The sequence below is a fragment of the Podarcis erhardii genome, assembly GCF_964252035.2.
Source record: "Podarcis erhardii genome assembly, chromosome: 11".
In the NCBI taxonomy this organism is placed as follows: domain Eukaryota; kingdom Metazoa; phylum Chordata; class Lepidosauria; order Squamata; family Lacertidae; genus Podarcis; species Podarcis erhardii.
In genome coordinates, this window is record NC_138501.1 from 28,972,197 (window position 1) to 28,992,833 (window position 20,637).

At 39.0% G+C, this 20,637-nt stretch overlaps 1 protein-coding gene across 9 annotated transcripts in view; it reads right to left on the reverse strand.

Annotated features, from left to right (window-relative positions):
- Positions 1-20,637, reverse strand: part of XRCC4 (X-ray repair cross complementing 4) — a 234,677-nt gene that overhangs the window by 54,995 nt on the left and 159,045 nt on the right. For all 9 annotated transcript variants that reach the window (XR_014161393.1, XM_081881260.1, XM_081881261.1 and 6 more), the window contains 3 exons: positions 10,514-10,680; positions 7,142-7,294; positions 5,012-5,115 (listed from right to left, as the gene is read on the reverse strand). Coding sequence is in view for 8 of the 9 variants with exons in the window: in XM_081881260.1 (XP_081737386.1) it covers positions 5,012-5,115; positions 7,142-7,294; positions 10,514-10,680 (424 nt within the window). In the remaining variant the exon portion in view is untranslated. The remainder of the gene's footprint in view (positions 1-5,011; positions 5,116-7,141; positions 7,295-10,513; positions 10,681-20,637) is intronic.

The following is a 20,637-nucleotide window of genomic DNA, read 5'->3' on the forward strand; positions in this document are numbered from 1 at the left end:
TGCCTGTGCCCCTCAAGGAAAGTCCTACTGGTTTCCAAAGCACAGGTCATTCTATGCTTTCCCAGTCATCATATTTGAAATAATAAATCTTTTTCAGGCCTGAGAGAAAGCCCAACTGAGCTGTCTAACTAGAGGGTCAAATGTCAGCCGTTAGGAGGTCATGCCCTGATGCAACTCAGGATTCTCATTCAAGAAGTTAATCACTGCTTTGCTGCTAGCTTACACTGCTGCCTATTTAGGCTCATTTCAGGGCTCTTATTTCAATCTCACCTAGAAAGAAAATAAGTGTGTCCCAGTGATTTACTCTTTCGTTGACTTTTTACTACCAGGACACCTGTTATTTTCTCCAAACTTGCTTTTACTCATAATAACAGAGCTATGTTGATCTTGCTACCCAAGGATACCAAAAGACAATTTAACAAACACCACTCTAAAAGGAACCATGTTCCAATACTCTTAAATAAAAGAAACCACCAACTTAACACCAAAGCAATTAGACTTTGCATCTTCTCTCAGAACTGAATATGAAAACTTATTTGAAAGATCACATTAAAGGCATATTGCCATTTCTGAAAGGTAGAGCATCTGCTTTGCATGTAGAAGGTCTCAAGTTCAGTCCCCAGCATCTCAAGGCAGGACTGGGAATGTCTCTTGCCTGAAGAGCTGCTGCCAGTCAGTACCAAGCTAGCTGGACCAACCAACTGACATGGTATAAAGGAGCTTCCCATGTTCCAGATTTCTGTTTACTGGTTTTTGCCTTTCTCTGTGTTTAGATATACACACACATGCACAGACTTGTGGAATATACTTTTCACATCTATACCATCAACACTTATTCCATAATAAATTGGCCAAAGGTACCCCAATATTGTTCCAGCTCCTCAACAATATCTAGTGGTACTTAAAAAAAAAATTCATTGATTTTTAAACAAATACAATAACCATTAAACACACATCCAGCAGTACATCTAATGGTGGTTCATCCTTTGTTTCTAGACATACGCTTACACATTCAACATTCAAGCGTATTATTTAACGTATCCTCTCCAATGAGAATATTGAGCGGTTGGTATAACAAGGTCTTGATTTTGGCCGTTAACATAGTTAAAGGGGCCTATGTGTCTTGGAAGGTATATTATTTGTTATGTCTTTAATTGTCTGGCGAGATACTCAGACATTGCTGTATCCCAGGTATTTTTCTCCCATATATTCAGGGGTATTTCAATCTGGTTCTTTCATCACTGAGCTATCACTAATCGTTCTGCAGTCAGTAAGATGCCTACTACTTCTCTATGGAGCAAGGTGGAATCTACATCTATGTCCAAAGACAGTAGAGCTAAGGCAGGATTTAGAGAAAGGGGTTGGCCTGCAATTGCAGATATGATGGAGAATACTCTATTCCAAAAGTTTTTAACATGGAGGCATTCCCACCAAACCTGAATAAATGAACCAAGCTTGCCACAGCCCTTCTAACATAAAGGAGAAGGGAGGGGTTATTTTTTGCCAACTTGACTCTTGTCTAGTGCCATTGGAGGATGACCTTGAGAAAGGCTTCCTGTTGCAGTTTTCTTCCTTGTTCCTGCCTATCATCATTGGGTGCTGCTGGTGATGGAGGGAAATGCAGTCTATCATAACAGCAGGAGGCAGGTTCTGTTAGATGTTGTGAAGGAGGTAACTAGATGCACAACTATTATTTGCAATGGCGGCTGAATGTTTAGTGTAGTGTCTAATTTGGACTCTAGAGCCATGCAATACTGGTAATTCTCTTTTCATTCCTAGAATGCCACTACTTATTCTTAAGACAGGGACAGCCAACATGGTACCCTCCAGGTGTTGCTAGACTACAACTCCCATAATTCCTACTAACTGGCCATGAGGCTGATGCGAGCTGTGAACCAACAAGCTCTGGTGGGCACTATGTTAGCTACCCTTGATTTAAGGGCACAGAATTATCAGCTAAAATCAGAATACTCTAACAGCTAACTTCATTTCAACCCAGCAGTGGTGGTTTTATTCTTCTGCACAATAGATTGTTCCAGATGACGTCGTCCAACAAATAAGCAGTGTGCTAGTGCAGTGAGAAGCTTGCTTTGTTAAGTACAATGGCTTACACATAGTAAATTTAGATTTTAAAATGAAGAAATCAACCAACCAAGTCTTTCCAACTCCTGAAAATGCAGTCAAAGCTACCTGTGAATAAGCACCGGATATTAGCCAAGTAATGAATAGAGTGCTTTTAGTAGTAATTTGTACCAAACAGCAACACTTAAATGTTATGAGAAAGAATGACAGAAAGTAGGATAAACTACTCTTTGCGGATCAGAGATCCGAGGAGCATTTTGCTGAAAGACAGCTGTAACAGCCCAGTCTGAGTAGCAACGTAAGTAAACAAAATAAAACTGCTTCCCAGAGTGGCTATGCTTTGCCAAAGAAAGCAGTCAGGTAAGAGCTATAAACAGCTAAGAGACCTGTAAACATTACACTCTAATTAGTTTTGAACACAGGAGAAAGTAAAATGATTTACAAAGATCCTTCCCATTCATGCTATGAACACATTGTGTCTGTTTCAAATCTACTTAAGACCAAACGTCAGAGGACTGACATTGCCTCAACATTATTTATAGGTTTAAAAATTAATGCAAGAGCAATTTCCTATGTAAAGTGCTAGGAAGTCTTTATTTCTTTTCTTGAAAAGGCTACTATGTTCTTGCTAATTTTATTCACCATAAGCATTTGGTTTATCGCGAGAGATATTGTAGTGTCAGTATACGGACATTTAGGAAGGTGGTAATAAAGATCTTTTTCTCTGCTACAAATAATGAAGTTCTTTAGGATTTACTGTTATAAAAGTTTCCTTTCTTCACTTCAGTCTTGGGCAAAAGAAATCATATACTCTCTGAAGGACTGCTCAAGTAAGACATATTCTTCCAAATTCTATCTTTATTTTTGTTTAATGTGTAATTGTTCAATAGTTGTAACAGCAACAAACAAGCAACCATAACATAATAAACTAGAATGGTTTAAATTTCAAGAAAGGTACCTTTATTAGTTTGTGGTAGTGAAAAAAGAGTCTTATGGTAAAGACTAACAAATTTGTTAAGGGATAAGCTTTCATGGACCACAGTCTACTTCATCAGTTGATATACGCTGCACACAGGCACACTCTTAGGGAAATAGTGTCTATAATATCAGCCACTGACACCTCCTCCCAAATTTCCTTGACTATGGATTTCTTACAAGTAGGGAAGTCTCTGGCCTCTTCAGCATGTGGCCCTCAGAACATTGCTCAGAAGGGAATGTGGCCCCTGGGCTTAAAACGTTTCTCCACCCCTGCTTTAAACTAAAAACAGAACTTCTGCTGGATCATTTCCATTTTATTGGAGAAATTCCCATTGGTTTCAACACATTTGGCTTCTGCAAAATATATTGATGACCTGGTAGTTAAGGGGTTCAAACCATTTGGAATACAGAATTAGACTCCCCCCCTTTTTTTGTGTGTAAATTACAATCACTAAGCATCCTCTACCTATTGCTATTTAAATCAAATGGATGGAACCCTAATGTGAAATAACAGCACCCCAAATGCTATTTTAATTGATGAAATGTAGAAATAAAGAAACCCTTCACTTCAAGTACTGCATACTTTTGTTTCAATATTTCCCACTGTTACAAAGCTGAATACAGAGCTCATTGTGTGTGCTATTCTACTATGCCAATCCACCCCCTAAACCCAATTTATACAATAAGCCCCAAAGGCTGCTACTAATAGCAGCCTATGTTGACAGGTTCAATTTTTTGAGAGGAGGAGGAGGGAATTGATATGGTTCCACAAGAGTGAGCTGTCTTTCAAATGTCTATTATATTGCAATATCCATCTGCAGAAAGGTTTTGGAATTAACAGCTTTGGTCTCCTACATTTCTGTCCATCATGTGAAGCTACAGATAATGAACAGGCTATTCCACATTTGCCACGAGAAACAAATGTGCAGAGCAAAGATAGAGCAATATGGAAACCTGAACTTAATTTATTTTTAAGAACAGCAATGTTCAGAATACTCTTAATTTATTTTAAGAACAGCAATATCCCAAACGTTCTGCTACTTTAGAACCTGGTTATATTTTAACTTAATAAAGGAGGGATAAAAATATTATTCATATTGCTTCCAGCCTGCCTAGTCTTACAAAGCCCTTGCACTAAGTTTTACAAATCTATAACACCATATTGAAAGTGTGTCTGTCATGCTATGCAGATGCAGGGGAAAGTGTCCTGGGGAGAGCTTTTCATCATGAAGATGAAAGAGAGCTCCCAGGCCTTTTGGAATGAGACTTACTGGAACTCAGCATAAAGACAGATGCTTCCTTTTTAATGGCAATTATTACAATACTCTGGCACAGCATTAAATCCATTACTGATCATTTTCTCTCTTAGAAATTAATCAATGCCGCCTCCCCGCCCCCTTTATATAAAATTGTGTTTTTTCAGTACCTTCCAGATTGGTGTGTATTCAGTGTCCGCTAACAGGAAGAGAGAAGTTTTTGTTTTTTAACTTAAGAAGAATTTCAGAAGTCAATCATTAGAAGTGTCCTGGCAAGTACTGTAGCATTCACATCATAGGAACACTTCGATAAAATAGCATATGCGGATCAGACCTCAACCTGAGGGTAATCCCAGTAGCATGTGCAAATCTTAGGCAAATAAGGACTGGAGACAGGACCGGATCAATACATTTTGCTGCTTGAAGCAAAACAGAAAGTGTTGCATTCTGCCACTGCCCCCTCCGCCACTGCTCCCTCCTCCTCTTTTGCCACTGTCTGAAGTGACTGGAGGCAGCCCAGGAAAGCCCCAACATACTGAAGGCAGCAAAGGAGAAAAAAGGATGCTGGAGAGGAGCAGGTGGTGGCAGCAGCAAAGTAGTCTGCCTGACAGCTTGGTCTTCATCATAAAATATTCCTGTAAAATAAAAGGGATGCCTGTGATCTCTCTGGTATTAAACAATTTGGTCTACCTCACCTGCTGCTGATGTGGAGGGTTGCGTTGAATTTTCACTTTCATCATCAGTGCTTCCGTCATAATCTTCTGTTTCAACTTTACTTTCGGATGTAGACATGGTGTCCCTGTAAAAGCACAAAGGCATTTCCTTCTCATGCCTTTAAAATACATTTTAAACCAATAGATATGACATCATCATCTGCATATGCAGTGCAGATGAACAGGTATTTGTTTGAATTGCTTTAATTGGATAAGAGATCTAAATAGAGACCATTATTTGTGGTGTGACACCCCTTTTGCTTTGATTCAGATTTGTCATGGCCAATGTCTGGTGCAATAAAGATATCTGGATTGTTTCAGATAATGAAAGTTTTAGACAAATCTGACCAAACTCAGGTTCCCTAACCATTTTTCTTTGAAAAAAATCATTATTGTGATTCCGAAGTTTAGATAACATTTATGGTGGTTACATGTTTTTTAAAATATGTTCCTTTCCAAATGTATAATAAATGAAGTGTGGTGAAGATTTCACAAAAGTCCTTTAAGTTGGCAGTTTCCAACATTTTCATAATTGGGACTGACCTTAGTCCTAACCTCCAACGAAACCCATTTCCTCCCCGTATATACGTTTTTAGTCATTCTCTGCTGTCTTTCTCATTCTCTCTTTTCTTTTTCTCCTTTTCCTAACTCTCCCCACTTTCTCTCTGTGTTTCTCTGTTAAAAAAACAAATCCTTAAAAGATGGTGCTGCTGCTGGTGTGACCCACTTTAGGTCAGGGCACCACCCAGCTGTGGGTCCTGACCCAGCCATTGAAGGTCAGTGTTACTATCATCTGTCTAAAGGCCACTTCACATACAATAGTTATAGCAGATTCTCGTTAAAAAGATTAGTACATAATGTGTGATATTGCTAAAACAAAGAGAAAAACAAGGACAGGAAGGAAAGGTAAAATGAATTCTAAGACTGGTTGACCTGATCCACACCTTCTCCACTAATTCTGGGAATTTCAATATGAACCTATTTGATCTTCACCTTCCGGATTAAATCACAGATTGGAAACTAAGCTTTCAGATTTTGCTCTCCTCTAAATTTTTCAGTGAATTTCTCCGTTCAAAAAATTACCATCAAATGCATTATTTTAGGATAAAATACATCAAAATACATTGATGTGTACTGTGAGAAAAAAAATATTTAGAAATTTGGATTGCGTGAGGAAATACCTACAAACATATTTAGGATCTTTGTGCTTTAAAAACAATACAGATAAATATCAAAATGAGATGAAATGAATGTGTTATGAATGAACAGATGGAAAAGTACACAGAGAAGAAATATACTGATTTGTCCAAGCCTAGTTACAACATGATTTCTTCTCCCCTCCCTTATGAAGTCACAGTAAGGTCCTGAACACATTTCCAGGAAAATACTATGCATAATAGTAAAAACAAGGTACATGCAAAATTTGCAATGTGTGCCCGTTTCTGTTGCATTGTGTGAAACAAGCCAGAGTAGTAGAGTATTTTATTTTATACCTAAAATTATACAAGCTTGATGTTTTCAAGGTCATCTGCCATTAGAGATGGTGATACAGCTTCAAATCCTACAAATACATTCTTCTACAGTCCCAATTAGCTTCCTCAGTGGAAACAAAGCCCCACTCTTAGTGAGGAAAATAGCCACCAATAGCTCCTTTCGTCAAGTTCAGATTATTATTAACGAGCTCTAATACTTTACTGCATTTACATGGAATAAACTTTTGCTAACCCTGATCAATCTCTGTTCTAGCTAAGTCTTAGCCATTCCATCATCACAAATATTTTCAAGGAAAGCCCAGTCTGCATATCAGGTATCTCATTAGCTAACACTTTTATCCTTCTTTTAAAGCCAGGATTAAGAAAAGACGGGCAGGCATGCCTGTGATATACAAAATGTTTGACAGTTTCAAATGAAGATTCAGATTTACTACTTTGCTTCTAGATGGCATTAATGAGGCTGAATTGCAGAACTGCTAAAGGTGCCTGCACTTCAGAGCTCAACAAAGTGATTTTTGCTGTAAGATCATTCTGCTAAAGCTTAGATGAGTCAACCAAACAGAACCACATTTATTTTAAGCATGATGCTTAGTAGCACAAAGAAAGTAATAAAGAGTACCTTGCTTGTGTTGTTTCCAAGACAGCTTCTTCAGCTTCTTTCAAACTTTTCTGTAAGTTTCTTATCTTAGCTTTCTTTTCATTGAGAACCAAGATAAATCTTTTATAAAGTTCCATCTCTAGTTCTTCTTTAGCTTCAACACATTTTTGTAACCTTAAAAACAAATGTACATTTCCATACAGTCAGCTTTATACACTTCAACACTTTCCCCCAAAACTTAGTGAGAATATGCAAGAACATATGTTTCAAAGAGGCATTATCCTTATTAAATCTCCAACAAGAAGTAGTGTTAGACAGTCCTTTTCTATACAAACGTAGTGGAGTCGAATATATTCTAAACATGATTTTCTGTTGTATAAGTCTTAGATCCATTGATACCACTGCTTACAGAAGTTAAGACACTGTCCCACTGTCTAGGTAGTATAGGAACATACTGGTAAATCTGACTGTACAGAAAAACTAAAAAAAATCAGAAGAAAATATTATTTTGAATTATATACCTATCATATGGAAGTTGACAACTGGACAATGAAAGTGGATTCTATGTGCCCTAAATATGGCCAAAAGACTGGTACTGATGAATTGGAAGGGGAAAAAACTATGGTTCCCTTTAACCAATGGATTGAAGACATTACAGCACTTACAAGATATGAATGGATTGCTTATAGATGCAGACTTTGTTTGGATAAACATACTGCTATTTGGAATGAGTTTATGCAGAGTATAAAGGTAAAGGGACCCCCGACCATTAGGTCCAGTCGTGACTGACTCTGGGGTTGCGGCACTCATCGCGCTTTATTGGCCGAGGGAGCTGGCGTACAGCTTCTGGGTCATGTGGCCAGCATGACTAAGCCGCTTCTGGCGAACCAGAGCAGCGCACGGAAACGCCGGTACCTATTTATCTACTTGCACCTTGATGTGCTTTCGAACTGCTAGGTTGGCAGGAGGTGGGACTGAGCAACGGGAGCTCACCCCGTTGTGGGGATTCAAACCGCTGACCTTCTGATACAGAGTATAACAGGTTGTTAATAATCACATATGTATTAGCATAGATAAGCTTCATATATAAAACTATATATTGTATTATGTTTTTTCTCTCTCTTATCCTTTTCACTTTATTTTGTATAACTGAAAAACTTGAAAATATTAATAAAAATACAAATGTACATTTCATGTTTATGATAAAGAGTAAGAGAGGTCTCTAAATTGTCTTAGATGCTTACATCAAAAGCATGAGGCATGGCAGCAGCCTTCCAAGTTTACCCAAGTGGAGAAACCAGCTCCTAAAATGGAATATGTAGTCATACTGGATTGCGGCTATTGGGTGATATTCAGTGTTACTTTGAGTAGGTCCACTGATTTCATCCAGTGTCTATAAAATTAAATTTTAAAATTCAGGGTTTTTGTGCACATTAAACCGTAAAGACCCAACATATTAAGTTTATGTTTCAGAATGTATTTGGCTCTTTAGGTCACTAACCCAGTTTAAAATATTAGCAAATATAGATTGTACCGCTTTACAGATTAAATTCCATAATGGGAAAATGAACTATTAACACAGTCTGCCTTGATGTGTTCAACAGCTGATAAATAATTCATCTAATTTAAATGCAAATGCAAATGGCTGTGTATTATTAGCATGTAGTTCAGCTCAATAACTCTTAAGAGAAAGATGATATGTACTAATCAACTATAAATCAAACCTCAAACTCTTTAGCAGGGGTGGGGAAATTGAACAGAAACGGTAAAATGTGAAGATTAACAGTAAAAGGAGCATCCTTACACATTTCATTGGGGAAGCAAATTTTTAAAAAATGTTTCAGATAATAAAGTCAAAGTGATGATTTTTCCTAAGTGAGTTTTTTCCTATTCTGTAGCAGCAAGGTTCAAAAAGTTCAATCTTGCTTATACATCAGCCATAGGACCTTATCATTTGCAGAAAATACATCTACAACTGCTTTCAGTAAAAAACAAAATCCATACAAATTTCCAAATTATAGCTATCTGGAGGATAAACCAAAGCTTAGCAGATGGAAGTATGCTTTTATTATTGCTAAAAGCAACAGATTTAAATTAACACCAGCAGATTCCTGGTTTACCACGGAGTAGTGGCATGCAAGGATTATGAAAGTCACAAAAACCAGGCAGCTTTTTTTTTCACAGAAGAACAAGCTCCACCATCTTAGAGGGTGACCAAAAACTTGTTGCATCTAGTATAAGGAGGGACATTTTACATTTTACAAAATTTAAGTTTGCAAGTGTTACTTTCATCCTTTGTTGCCTTATGTCCCCATTTTATTTGTATTGCTCCCCTTTTTGTTCTAGATTACATTCCCGTCTGGCTTCAGGCTTCCTCATGGCACTGAAACTGGCTTGGTCACCCTTGTTGATGACTAATTGGGAGAGAGATGGGGGCAGTGCAACACTGCACTCTCTCCTCAATCTCTGAAAACTGTTAACCACAGTAGCCTTCTGGAGTGTCTCAGGGAGGTGGGGGCCACTGAACCAGCTAGAGGGCCTTCTCGGTAGTGGCGCCTGCCCTGTGGAACGCCCTCCTAGCAGATGTCAAGGCAATATACAACTATTTTACTTTTAAAAGACAACTGAAGGTGGCCCTGTTTAAGGAAGTTTTTAATGCCTGACGCTGTATTGTTTTTAATATTCAATTGGGAGCCACCCAGAGTGGCTGGGGAAACCCAGCCAGATGGGCGGGGTATAAATAATGTGTTGTTGTTGTTGTTGTTGTTGTTGTTGTTGTTGTTCTATAGTTTCCTTCATCATCAGGAGATTCAGAGTGAAGTATCATCCATATGCAGATGACACCAGCTCTATCTGTACCATCTGAATCAGGAGAGGCAGTTGAGCTATTAAGCCAGTGGTTGGAGGCAGTGATAAGATGAAAAATGGGCCAATAAACTGAAGTTGGAAGAGACCTCAAGAGTCATCTAATCCAACCCCTCTGGAATGCAGGAATCTCAAGTAACACATCCATTACATCTGGCCATCCAACCACTGCTTAAAAACCTCCAGGAAAGGAGAGGCTACAGTACAACCTCACGAGGAAGTCTGTTCCACTGTCAAACAGCTCTTACTGTGACAAAAATTCTTCCTGATGTTTAGTCGGAATCTCCTTTCTTGCAACTTGAAGGAATTGGTTTGGGTCCTACCCTCTGGAACAGGAGAAAACAAGCTTGCTCCATCTTCCAGTTGACAGCCCTTAAGATATTTTAAGATGGTTATTTTAAGACCCTTTATCATCAAAATAGCCATTATCCATCCTTACTTTAGAAGCACAGATTACTGTGGCTATTTAATTGATATTAGAATAAAAATCAAACCAAGACTATCCCATGCAGTTTATTTTCAACTTACTGCTCTTGCACATCATCCAGATCACTTTGAAGTCTTTCATTCTCTTTTTGCAGATTCTCATTTTTCGAATGTAGTCCTTTTATACAGTCTAGGCAATAGCTAATCAGCTCACTAATGACTTCAGCCGGACCTGAGACTTTCTGTAACATCAGTGATCCGAGTCTAAACTAGGACAAAAAGAAACAATGAGTTACTTAGCTAGATAAGGTCAGGATACCTATTTTCAATTAGGCATCTTCAATGGTCACTCTACAAATCCTTTCCCGTTACAAATGACAACAGCAAGAAGATAGAGCTTGTATCCTGGTGAAAGCTTTTCCTTCCTAGGACTTGATCTGATATCTGATATTTGAAAATAGACACTAGAGCAGGGATTAGTTTCATTTCAACTGTAAATGGAACTCCAATAAAATACAGATTGTGTGCTGCCTTCTGAAATAGAAGTGCCATAAAATATAGGACTTTATTGCATCTGCATAGGATAAAGCTATACCTCTCAAATCTGTCTTTGCCAGCATAGTGGTCTAATACAAGCCACAAGAAATTGCATGTGCATTCAGATCTTGCTAACTGATAAAGTCATTGGGAAACTCAGAATTTATTAATACTGTAAATCAATTTATCAATCCAAAAAGCTTGGGACAGTAGGCATTGAATTTTTTACATTTTATCAAGAGTTAAGGTAATCCACTAGCGAAGATGACAATGAGGCCAAACTTAGATTCACAAAATGTTTAGGGGCATGCATACCCCTGCGCACCCACAGAAGAAAGCACTGCCTTTAGCTAATTTAAGTTCCTACGTAACTTTTTCTGTCATGGGTATTTGCCACAGCATCCGCGACTGGACCTAACGGTCAGGGGTCCCTTTACCTTTACCCTTTAACTGTACCAATAATTTAACCGTACCAATAATAAGCAAAAGTGAAGTCAGGTTGCACCAGAGTAGTGAGCATGGCATGACAGTGAGAAGGGAGAAACACTGAAAGGCTGGTGGGGACGGGGGAAACTGGCAGTTTTAAACAATGGTAAGAGGTGTGAATAAAGTACTGTGGAATATTTGAGAGCTCTCATGAGGCAGTTGAGGAATGGAAGAGGGAGTAGTTTGAGTACAGTGAGAAGGGAGAGAAATGAAGGTTTTTGTACTTTTAACGTTATTGTTGATACCATATTGTTTTTGTTGACCCTCTTTTCCACTTACAGAGCTAGTTTACTGTTTTTCTTTGAAATAAATATTCAAAAACATTTAACCTACTGATGCTTCAATTAATGTAATCTTATTGGTATCTATTTTTATTTTTGAAATTTACCAGTAGCTGATGCATTTCCCATCCTAGGCTTATACTTGAGTGAATAAGTTTTCCCAGTTTTTTGTGGTAAAATTAGGTGCCTTGGCTTATATTCGGGTCGGCTTATTCTCGAGTATATACGTATATAAGTATATACGTATATAAGTTCTTAACCCGAGGTACCACTGTACAACATGTAGGTGGTTCACAAATTTCTTTTTTTCTGATGTCCCAACTCCTCCCTTTCCTTCCCCAGTTAATATTTTCCCCCAAGACAAATTTCACTAATTTCTGCACATTGCTGAAATCTCTACAGATCAATTCATATCTTCCTACTGCCTCCAGCTGTTTTCAGCTATCTGATTTTGTACCATGTGCAAATGTAATTACTTTGTTTCCCACTTCTCTTTTCAGTCTACTAACAAGAACCCAACACCAGGATTTTGGTGGTCCAGTATATATATTCCACTGACATTTCTAAGTGGATCTGCCGGGGAAATGGTGTCTCAATCTGAAGTCCGCCACTTTTTTAAAAAAATAATACCCATTACATAACAGAGACACAGAGCAAAGCAAGTAAGAGCAGAATCCTATATTCATGTCTAATAAGAAAACATTATTGAATTCAATTAGGCTTACTCATATGTAAGCAGCTATAGGATTACAGTATAGTCTAACTGGGCATGCACCAATATAGCTTGTTTGGAATTGCCTCTCTACCTGGATTTCTAAAACCCTGTATCTTTTGCCTAGCCAGTCAATGACTTCATTGAGCACTGATGCTCTTTGGGCGAAACTGGTATCAAGCTTCTTCCGATAACATTTACCTTTTCCAAATACTAACTTTTCCAATTGCTACAATTGCAAAGATATTTGGTTGAGAAAATTCAGCAAATTACAAATCAGTCTTACACCACAGGGTGTTGGGTTTTGTAGGTTTTTCTTTATTTTGCTTTGATGTTGGTTTGTTCAGAGTGAGCAACTGTATTATACAATATAAAATACTAGATCTCTATACCAAATTGTTTCCAGGCTCTATCCGCTGGATGACATAGGGAGGAAAAGAATGGAGCAAAACAGGAAAAAGAGGGTGGAGGGTACATTGGGGTTTTTTTAATATAAAAACAACATTTTTATTGGTTTTTAAACAAATACAAATAAAATAACCATTAAGCACTTATCCAGCAGTACATCTAATGGTGTCTGTTTTATCCATTCTCTCTAGACATTCACTTACACATTCAACATTCAAACATATTACTTAATGTAACCTCTCCAAGGAGAATAATGAGTGCTTGATATAACAAGGTCTTGATTTGGGGCACATTGTTCTGATCCATCACATTATCAAACCCTCATCTAAGGAAGTCCCCATTCCCAATAAGACTACCTTCCCACCAGTCCCCAAGAAGTCTTCTGTACCCTTAATAGCTTCACAGAGAGCATAAAATTCCATGGAGTTCAGTTTCTGCCATAATTAAGATACCAGGAAGAGGAAGACCTCACCTGCAATATTCTGCCTTCTACATAAATTACTGTACACAGAGACAAGAAACCAGCTCCAACCACCTCAAATAGATCATTTCCTATTCAGCAGTGTATTATATATAGTTTTCTTCATAATGAGCCAACCGTTGCTTTTATTTATGCAGAAAACCTCAGCTACTCTTCGCTGGGGATGTCAGAATTTGAAGGGAAAAGGGGAATGGGAGCGGAATTTGTTGAAGTTCACTTATTTGCAAGGGGGGTGTAGACCAGCAACAGCCAATGGCAGGGCTGAATGTGCCAGAGCAGGGCAACTCTGGGAGCAGTTTGGGTTAGAAGCAGCAGCAGTGTCCCACAGGTGGATTCACACTTCCAGGACATGACCATTGCCACCCCGGGGCTTCCTTGATCTCGCCACGGTCTTGCTCCTCCCATCCTACACCACTGGAAGAAGAAAAGGGGATTCATGATTGTGGTGTTTGCCTGTTCGTTTGAAAATGTCTGTACAGGGGGAGAGAAAGAGTTAATAGGTAGACCAATAGAAAAGCCAGAGGCGGAGCCTACCTGTTTATAAAAGGGCTTAGCCCGAGGTTGGTTTTAGTTAGTTGGTTGGTTGGGAAAAGGCAGTTGGGAAAGCAGTTAGCAGACAGTTGGAAATAGAGACAGTGCAGTTGGTTCTTGTGTGAGGGGAGATAGAAGAGTTAGAGACAGGATAAAATAAGACTAAAAAGGTAAAGAGTAACAACTTTTTGAATGCAGTTAAAGTTTATTTGTGTTTGCAATAAACTACACTCTTCTTTGTTAACTTAAGAACCTGACAGAGACTAAGTGATTTACTGGGGAGGACCTGGTTGGTGGCAGATTAGTGGTGTACGGGTCAGTAGTCCGTGAGATGACTGGGGACTCCGTACAAACGCCACAATGCTCTATTCCACACACCCCCCCAAAAAAAATGAGCTGCTGCTGCTGTATAGTGCAGAGAAAACCATTCCATAACATTCTTTATAAAAAATTAGGAAAATATATCAGAAATGTTTGGGTACATAATCCTGCCTCAACAGGATTTTTTTTTTAATCACAATATATTTATACCCCACTTTTCTATGTAAAACATTGAATGCAACTGATACATTTCAAATAACAAAATGCCACATCAATGCAACAAGTTATGAGGCGAGAAACTTATACAATAAAAGCATTATATCGTGTTTTAAAAATCACTTTCCAAGTATTCCTGTTTGAAATTGACACAATGAAAAACTTGTTTTCACAAAACATCCATCTGGAAAACATTATGCCATTTGATTTCCTAAGTTAATCAGTCAGTGGTCCTGATACGTGTTTTTTTAAGCTGTGCCATCACCATCTCCAGGGATAATGTTCAACAGCAACCATGTCATTGCTGGGTGCGGCAAAGAACCCGTGTTATTACGCAACACACTTACAAAAAAATGTAAAAGCTAAACTAGCTTTTGGTCTGAAAATTCTGGACAGAAAGTTAAAAAGTCTAAAAACTTTGGTTACTGTATTCTAGGTGTCGCATCAGCAAAAGCTGAGCTGGGTTATAAGGGGTTTGTTTTAAGACAGACCATTGATGTTTGCGCGGTTTCCTCATTTTTCTTTCATAGGAAAGCTAGTTGGTTCACATTTAAGGAGGGGATATGTGTTCTGAATATGGGGCAGGTGGTGGTGGAAGTATGTCTATCAGCAGCTGGACCTGCCTACTCCATGAATGGCCATCAGAACAGAGGCTGCATATGCACAGAATGGATTCATGTAGGCTTCCTAGAGCATTTGTTCAGAAATTACAATGAATGCGCATGGAAAGGATGGGCCATAATATCTCTCCCCACACAACCCCAGCATTTGTTCATCATCCCAGTCACATAAAGTTCTCTAGGCCGCTTACAATGAAAGCAGTGTAAATATATAATAAAACATAAAATCAAAACCAAACAGGTACAACAAAAACAGTGCACACAACATTCCCAATATTAGCAGAAGGCCTTCTCAGTAGTGGCACCCGCCCTGTGGTACGCCCTCCCATCAGATGTCAAGGAAATAAACAACTATCTGACTTTTGGAAGACATCTGAAGGCAGCCCTGTTTAGGAAAGTTTTTAATGTTTGATGTTTTATCGTGTTTTTAATATTCTGTTGAGAGCCATCCAGAGTGGCTGGGGAAACCCAGCCAGACAGGCGGGGAATAAATAATTTGTTTTTATTTTTATTTTTATAGCAACCAAGAGGCTCAGACTACACACAGGTAAATGGCTTAGAAGGTCTAATAAAGTTTTATCCGGCTTGCTCAATGGCTGGGTGATATTTAGCAAAGGGTGCAGAGGCCCCAAGCAGGAGTACTGTATGAGGATATAGGGGCATCTGCATGTGACATCTCCTTCTCCAACCCTGAGCTTCCCTTATTCGGCAGGAAGGTGTGTGTGTGTGTGTGTGTGTGTGAGTGAGAGAGAGAGAGAGAGAGAGAGAGAGAGAACACCCTGTGTAATCTGGGTTCCTGTTTGCAAGGTGCACTGTAACCGCATTCAGCCAAATCCCCTTATAATACTCCTTCAATCAACAGGAAGGTCAGTGATGGAGGAAGCAGGGCTGGCTGGCTGGCATGCACAACCCATGGACAGAATTGAAGCCGGGGTGTAGGAAGGGGGGGTGGGGGTGGTCCGCCCTGGGTGTCATCCCAGAGGGGGTGACAAAATGGCATACCGCGGGGGGCATAACGCGGAGTGACGCAGTGGCTCAGGGCCCCATGCTGCCCAAAACGGCAATGTGGGGCTTGCGTCCGCCAAGTGGACTCCGTGGGCAGCTCACTGTGGCACCTCCGCCCTGGGCGGATCAAGGATCACTGAAGCACCTCCATGCACGGATCGCCCCGCCCCCGCTGCTCCGGGTGCCAGAGCAGCTAGCTACACCCCTGAATTGAAGAATACTTGAGTAGAATTTCAGAAGAAGCATCCGGCTTGTATGAGCAGACACAAAGATGGGTCCAGATTTAAGTAGGAATTAAGCAGACAGATGAAGGCAAGGCAAGCTGGTGAGTTACCAGCCCTGGGAGGGCAAGGGAAACCCACTCCAACATGCTCAGAAATGGTGACTTTGGTTTGCTTCTAATTGCCTCAGCAAGATGCAAGAGACAAGCTGTTAATGTTTATTATACTCGCATGGGAGTGTGTGCAAGCCTATCTCACACCCCTAAATTAGCCCCTTAGGGGAAGTGGAAGACTCTTGTGTTGAAGAATGAATAGACTGCCAGGCCAGCTAGCTTCCATATATCAGAATGGAAACACACCATTTTATCTTTTGCCTAAGGCAGCCTCAGGCAGTCAACCCTAGCCTTATAACAGGTGTAAACAACCCAGTTTTCACACAGGCCTCTCAAGGTTGCCAAATAATAAGCAGTCAATTAACAACATCAGACCATCAACCGTCACAACCAGAATGTGAGCTGCAGAGTTATATAAATATAGATTTGTGCTTGCTATCATGCTTGCAATATGCTGTCAAAGCACACAAAGTTGGCAAAAGTAATAATTAAGACTTCCAGCACTTTTAAGAAAAGCAACAGCACACCAACATATGATGTAGTAGCAGCTACATAAATAGGAGCATGTTAAAACTACATCTCAATTGGCCATATTTATAAAAAGGCAAAGCCAGACTGATTTTTTAAAAAGCCTTAATAAAACACAACTGAAACGTCTAGCATAATAAATGTCAGGTATGCAGAGAACATGTCTTGGGAACTACTTCCCTTTCAGGTGTTGACCTTTTCATTTGAGAAGTAATGGAAACTATATAAAGTACCTCTTAAACATACCACTGAAATTAATACGGCAGTGGTGTGCAGTAATTTAAACCCAACTCCTTTTGAATACACAGTAATCAGAAAGTGAAAATCTCAACCATTGTGGAGGCCTTTACATTTTTGTGTTTTGGTTCCTAGCATGGAAAGTGAATGTATACCCCCGTGAATATGAATAAGCATGAGATAATGCCTAGACTGAGGCAAAATATACATGTTTCTAAATTGAGTACTACAAACAATTTTCCAGTATGAGTAATAACATTATGTTCATTTCAAATAACTATAGCCTGTTTTCTTGGTGCTTTTTACTGGGCTCCTCCAGGAAGAAAGGCAGGATATAAATTGAATTATTAATGCTCATAATACTAATATTTTACAAAATCCTACTTAAGTTTCAAATTGCATCCAGCTAGAATTGTCTAGTAAATTATGTATAAATCATCTATTAGCAAGTACAAACCTCTCTAAAGACTTTAGCCTTAAAGTATTAGCGTTCAGTATTATTAGTATTATTAATAACATTATTATTTACTTTTTAATCTATTTTTATACATTTTTTAATTTTTAACAAATATTTTGACAAAGTAATAATATAAATAAATAAGAATAAAAATGTGCACCCCACCACCGAGACCATCCCATTGTAACTATCCAACCTCCCAAAATTTCAACACCTCTAGCGATGGTTTGACCCCTGTCCATTTTAACAGTACAAATTCTACAAACGCCCTCCATATCTCCTCAGAATCATTTCTCCTGCATATTCCCCGTCTTACCTTAATGGCACATTCAGTATTATTTTAAGGCTTTTGAATCATCACTTTCTATATTAATATATTGGGAAGTTCATGTGTAAACATTTCAATAATCTATATGGTGGGAAGATTAGGAAAGATTCTGCTTTATTGATAGAGACTCCTTATCCTTGCAGAAAAATATTTCTGCAACCCTAAAAGCTAGCTGGCACCAAGAATTGCAGATGGACATTGCCCTCATACTGGTAGGAAATATCATGGTGAGTGTACAGTGAGAGGAAGTGTCTACTGTTATAGTTTTGCAGTTTCTATAGCCTGTCATCAAATCTAAAGGCAAATATTTTCTATCAGTCAGTTTTGTGTGAGAAGGCTATTTCATAGGAGAAGGAGGAAAATGAAAAAACATAGGAAACTGGAAGGCAGTTTTTGGAATACATCAGGAAAACATTGCCGTACATTGGTTAACATGCAATATTTTCTTCTAGCCTACAAAGCAAAACTAATTCAATACACAGTATTAGGATTGTGTCATAAAATTCTCTTGAGGAAAACTGGGAGATACTTCACAGTGAAACAAGAGGAAATTCTGGCAACTATGAAAACAACATTTCGATCAAAACCAATTGGATAGTGCTAACTGTGCAAGAGGTCAGCAACAGTTTTCCTTACTTAAACAAATATCCTCGACTAAAGATAAACTTGAATGCAATAAGACTGTGTACCCTTCTCTATAGTCGATTACAAGTCCACTTTGCCACTGTAAAACACAAGTTTTCAGATTCTTTGTTCTGAAGGGGAGAAACAGTCTCTGAACCCACATGTAACATACATGCTTAATATAATAGCCAATTCTTAGGTTTTCTGAATGCACCAGTTGTATCTTCCATTCATTACTTCTCTCAACCTCTCTCTATTTGCTCATCAGCCTCTATACAGCACAAGTGTGCTAGCTACCGGTGCTAATGGGAATTTTAGTCCAAAAGATCTGAAGGATGCCAGCTTGGAGAAGACTGTCTTATGTTAAACAAGAGTAGCATGTCCAGTATAAGAGGAATGCACTCTAACTTGATTGGGGAAAAACAAATTTAGTTACTTAAATAAAAATTAGAAGGGTGATAACTTAGCAAATTAACATGGAAGCATTTCTTACTATATAATGAAAATGTACAAGTGTCATCATGCAACAGTTTGCTTGGCCACAGATGGGTGGCGCTGCAAACTACAGTGGAATAAGAGGAAGTGAATGAGTGGCCCAGGCAACCTGCAGCAGGACAACCTGCTCTGCTGGCTCTCTTGGTTCAGAAGTGGGGAACTTTTGGCCCTCTAGACATTGTCTAATCAGTCCCAGCCAGCATGGCCAATGGTCAGGAATGAAGGAAGCTAAAGTCCAAAACATCGGGTTGAGGAAGGCTGTGCTAACATCACATATAAACATCACATCTGGATGGTCGCGGGTTCCTTATACCTGACTGATGTGCCATCACTGCACTGTAGAGCAGGAGTGGGGAAATGCATAATGCCACATCACGTTTCTCTCACTAAAAGTTACAGGGAGACAACGGGGGATATCATGGCACACAATGCTGTTTTCAGTGACAAGTCTATGAATGGCATCATGTATTTCCCTTTCCTGAAACACAGGGTTTGAATAAAGAGGGTCATGAGGAATGATCAACAGCCGTTCATGCATTTAAAAAGGAGTTTCGTTGGATGTCTCGCCTCCAAGACTCTGATCCCATTTAGCTTTCAAGATCAGAATATGCAGTCACAGTCTGGCAGGATATAATGTGCTAGTAAGCCAGCGTTATCACTGTTTCCAGAGACGTTGCTGTTCAATTTCAGTGAAGTACACGGTGGTATTTTGTGGTAACTATGTAAATAATGACCCTGCAGCCCAGCACCTAGCCATTAATGGTCATTAAAAACAAAGATCTAATTCAACCTTAGTACAATATCGGCCACCACACAGATGAGAAGTATGAACTTCAGCTGAAAAAAGTTTAAAAGCATTTTGAATCAGTACAATTTCAGAGGGGGGTATATATGTTTACAATGCCTGGCCATTAAGCAGCAGTTACAGAAAATCTGTGATGTCAAGGACTTCATTATACTGTATTTGTGTGTGCAAGTTGAATTACAACAGCTGTGCCAAGGTTAACAAAGGTGGTACCCGAGGGAGAGTCGTTTCATTGATTTATTTATTGGGGGCTTAACCTAAAATGTATGTTGTATACAAAGTACACATTTGAGAAAAACGGTGTCCAAACTTTTAGTGTTTTACTCAGATCAAGTTTTTACAGGAAACATTACTTTACTTTTTCTTTCAGCTGCATACAGCAAAAGTTTAGAAAATAATCATTTTAAGTTAATTAACTCAAGCCGTATTTTGGATTAGTGTACCCTGGTTACTACATACATAGCACAAGAAGACTGAATGCTCATTTCTGCAACTGCACTCTGAGTTACAAACAGCTTGACAGAATCAAGAGCACATCCTCTGTGCAGCGGGGTTCACATTTCCTCTACTATGGCAAAGTTTTCTGTACTTCTTTAGCAAATGGAATATCTGTTTGGGAAATACGCCTTTTCTGAAATGAGGCCGCAGAAAATCCTGTTGCACGGTTATTTGCAAGGAAGCTCCACTGAACTCAGAGGCATTTACTTCTGAACAAACACCTATTTGTTTGAGCGAACACCTCATGTAAATGCTCCCTTCCTAAAAATGCTTTTAGTGTCAACAATGGTCGTGAAAAATCAGGAACTTCCAAAGCACAAGG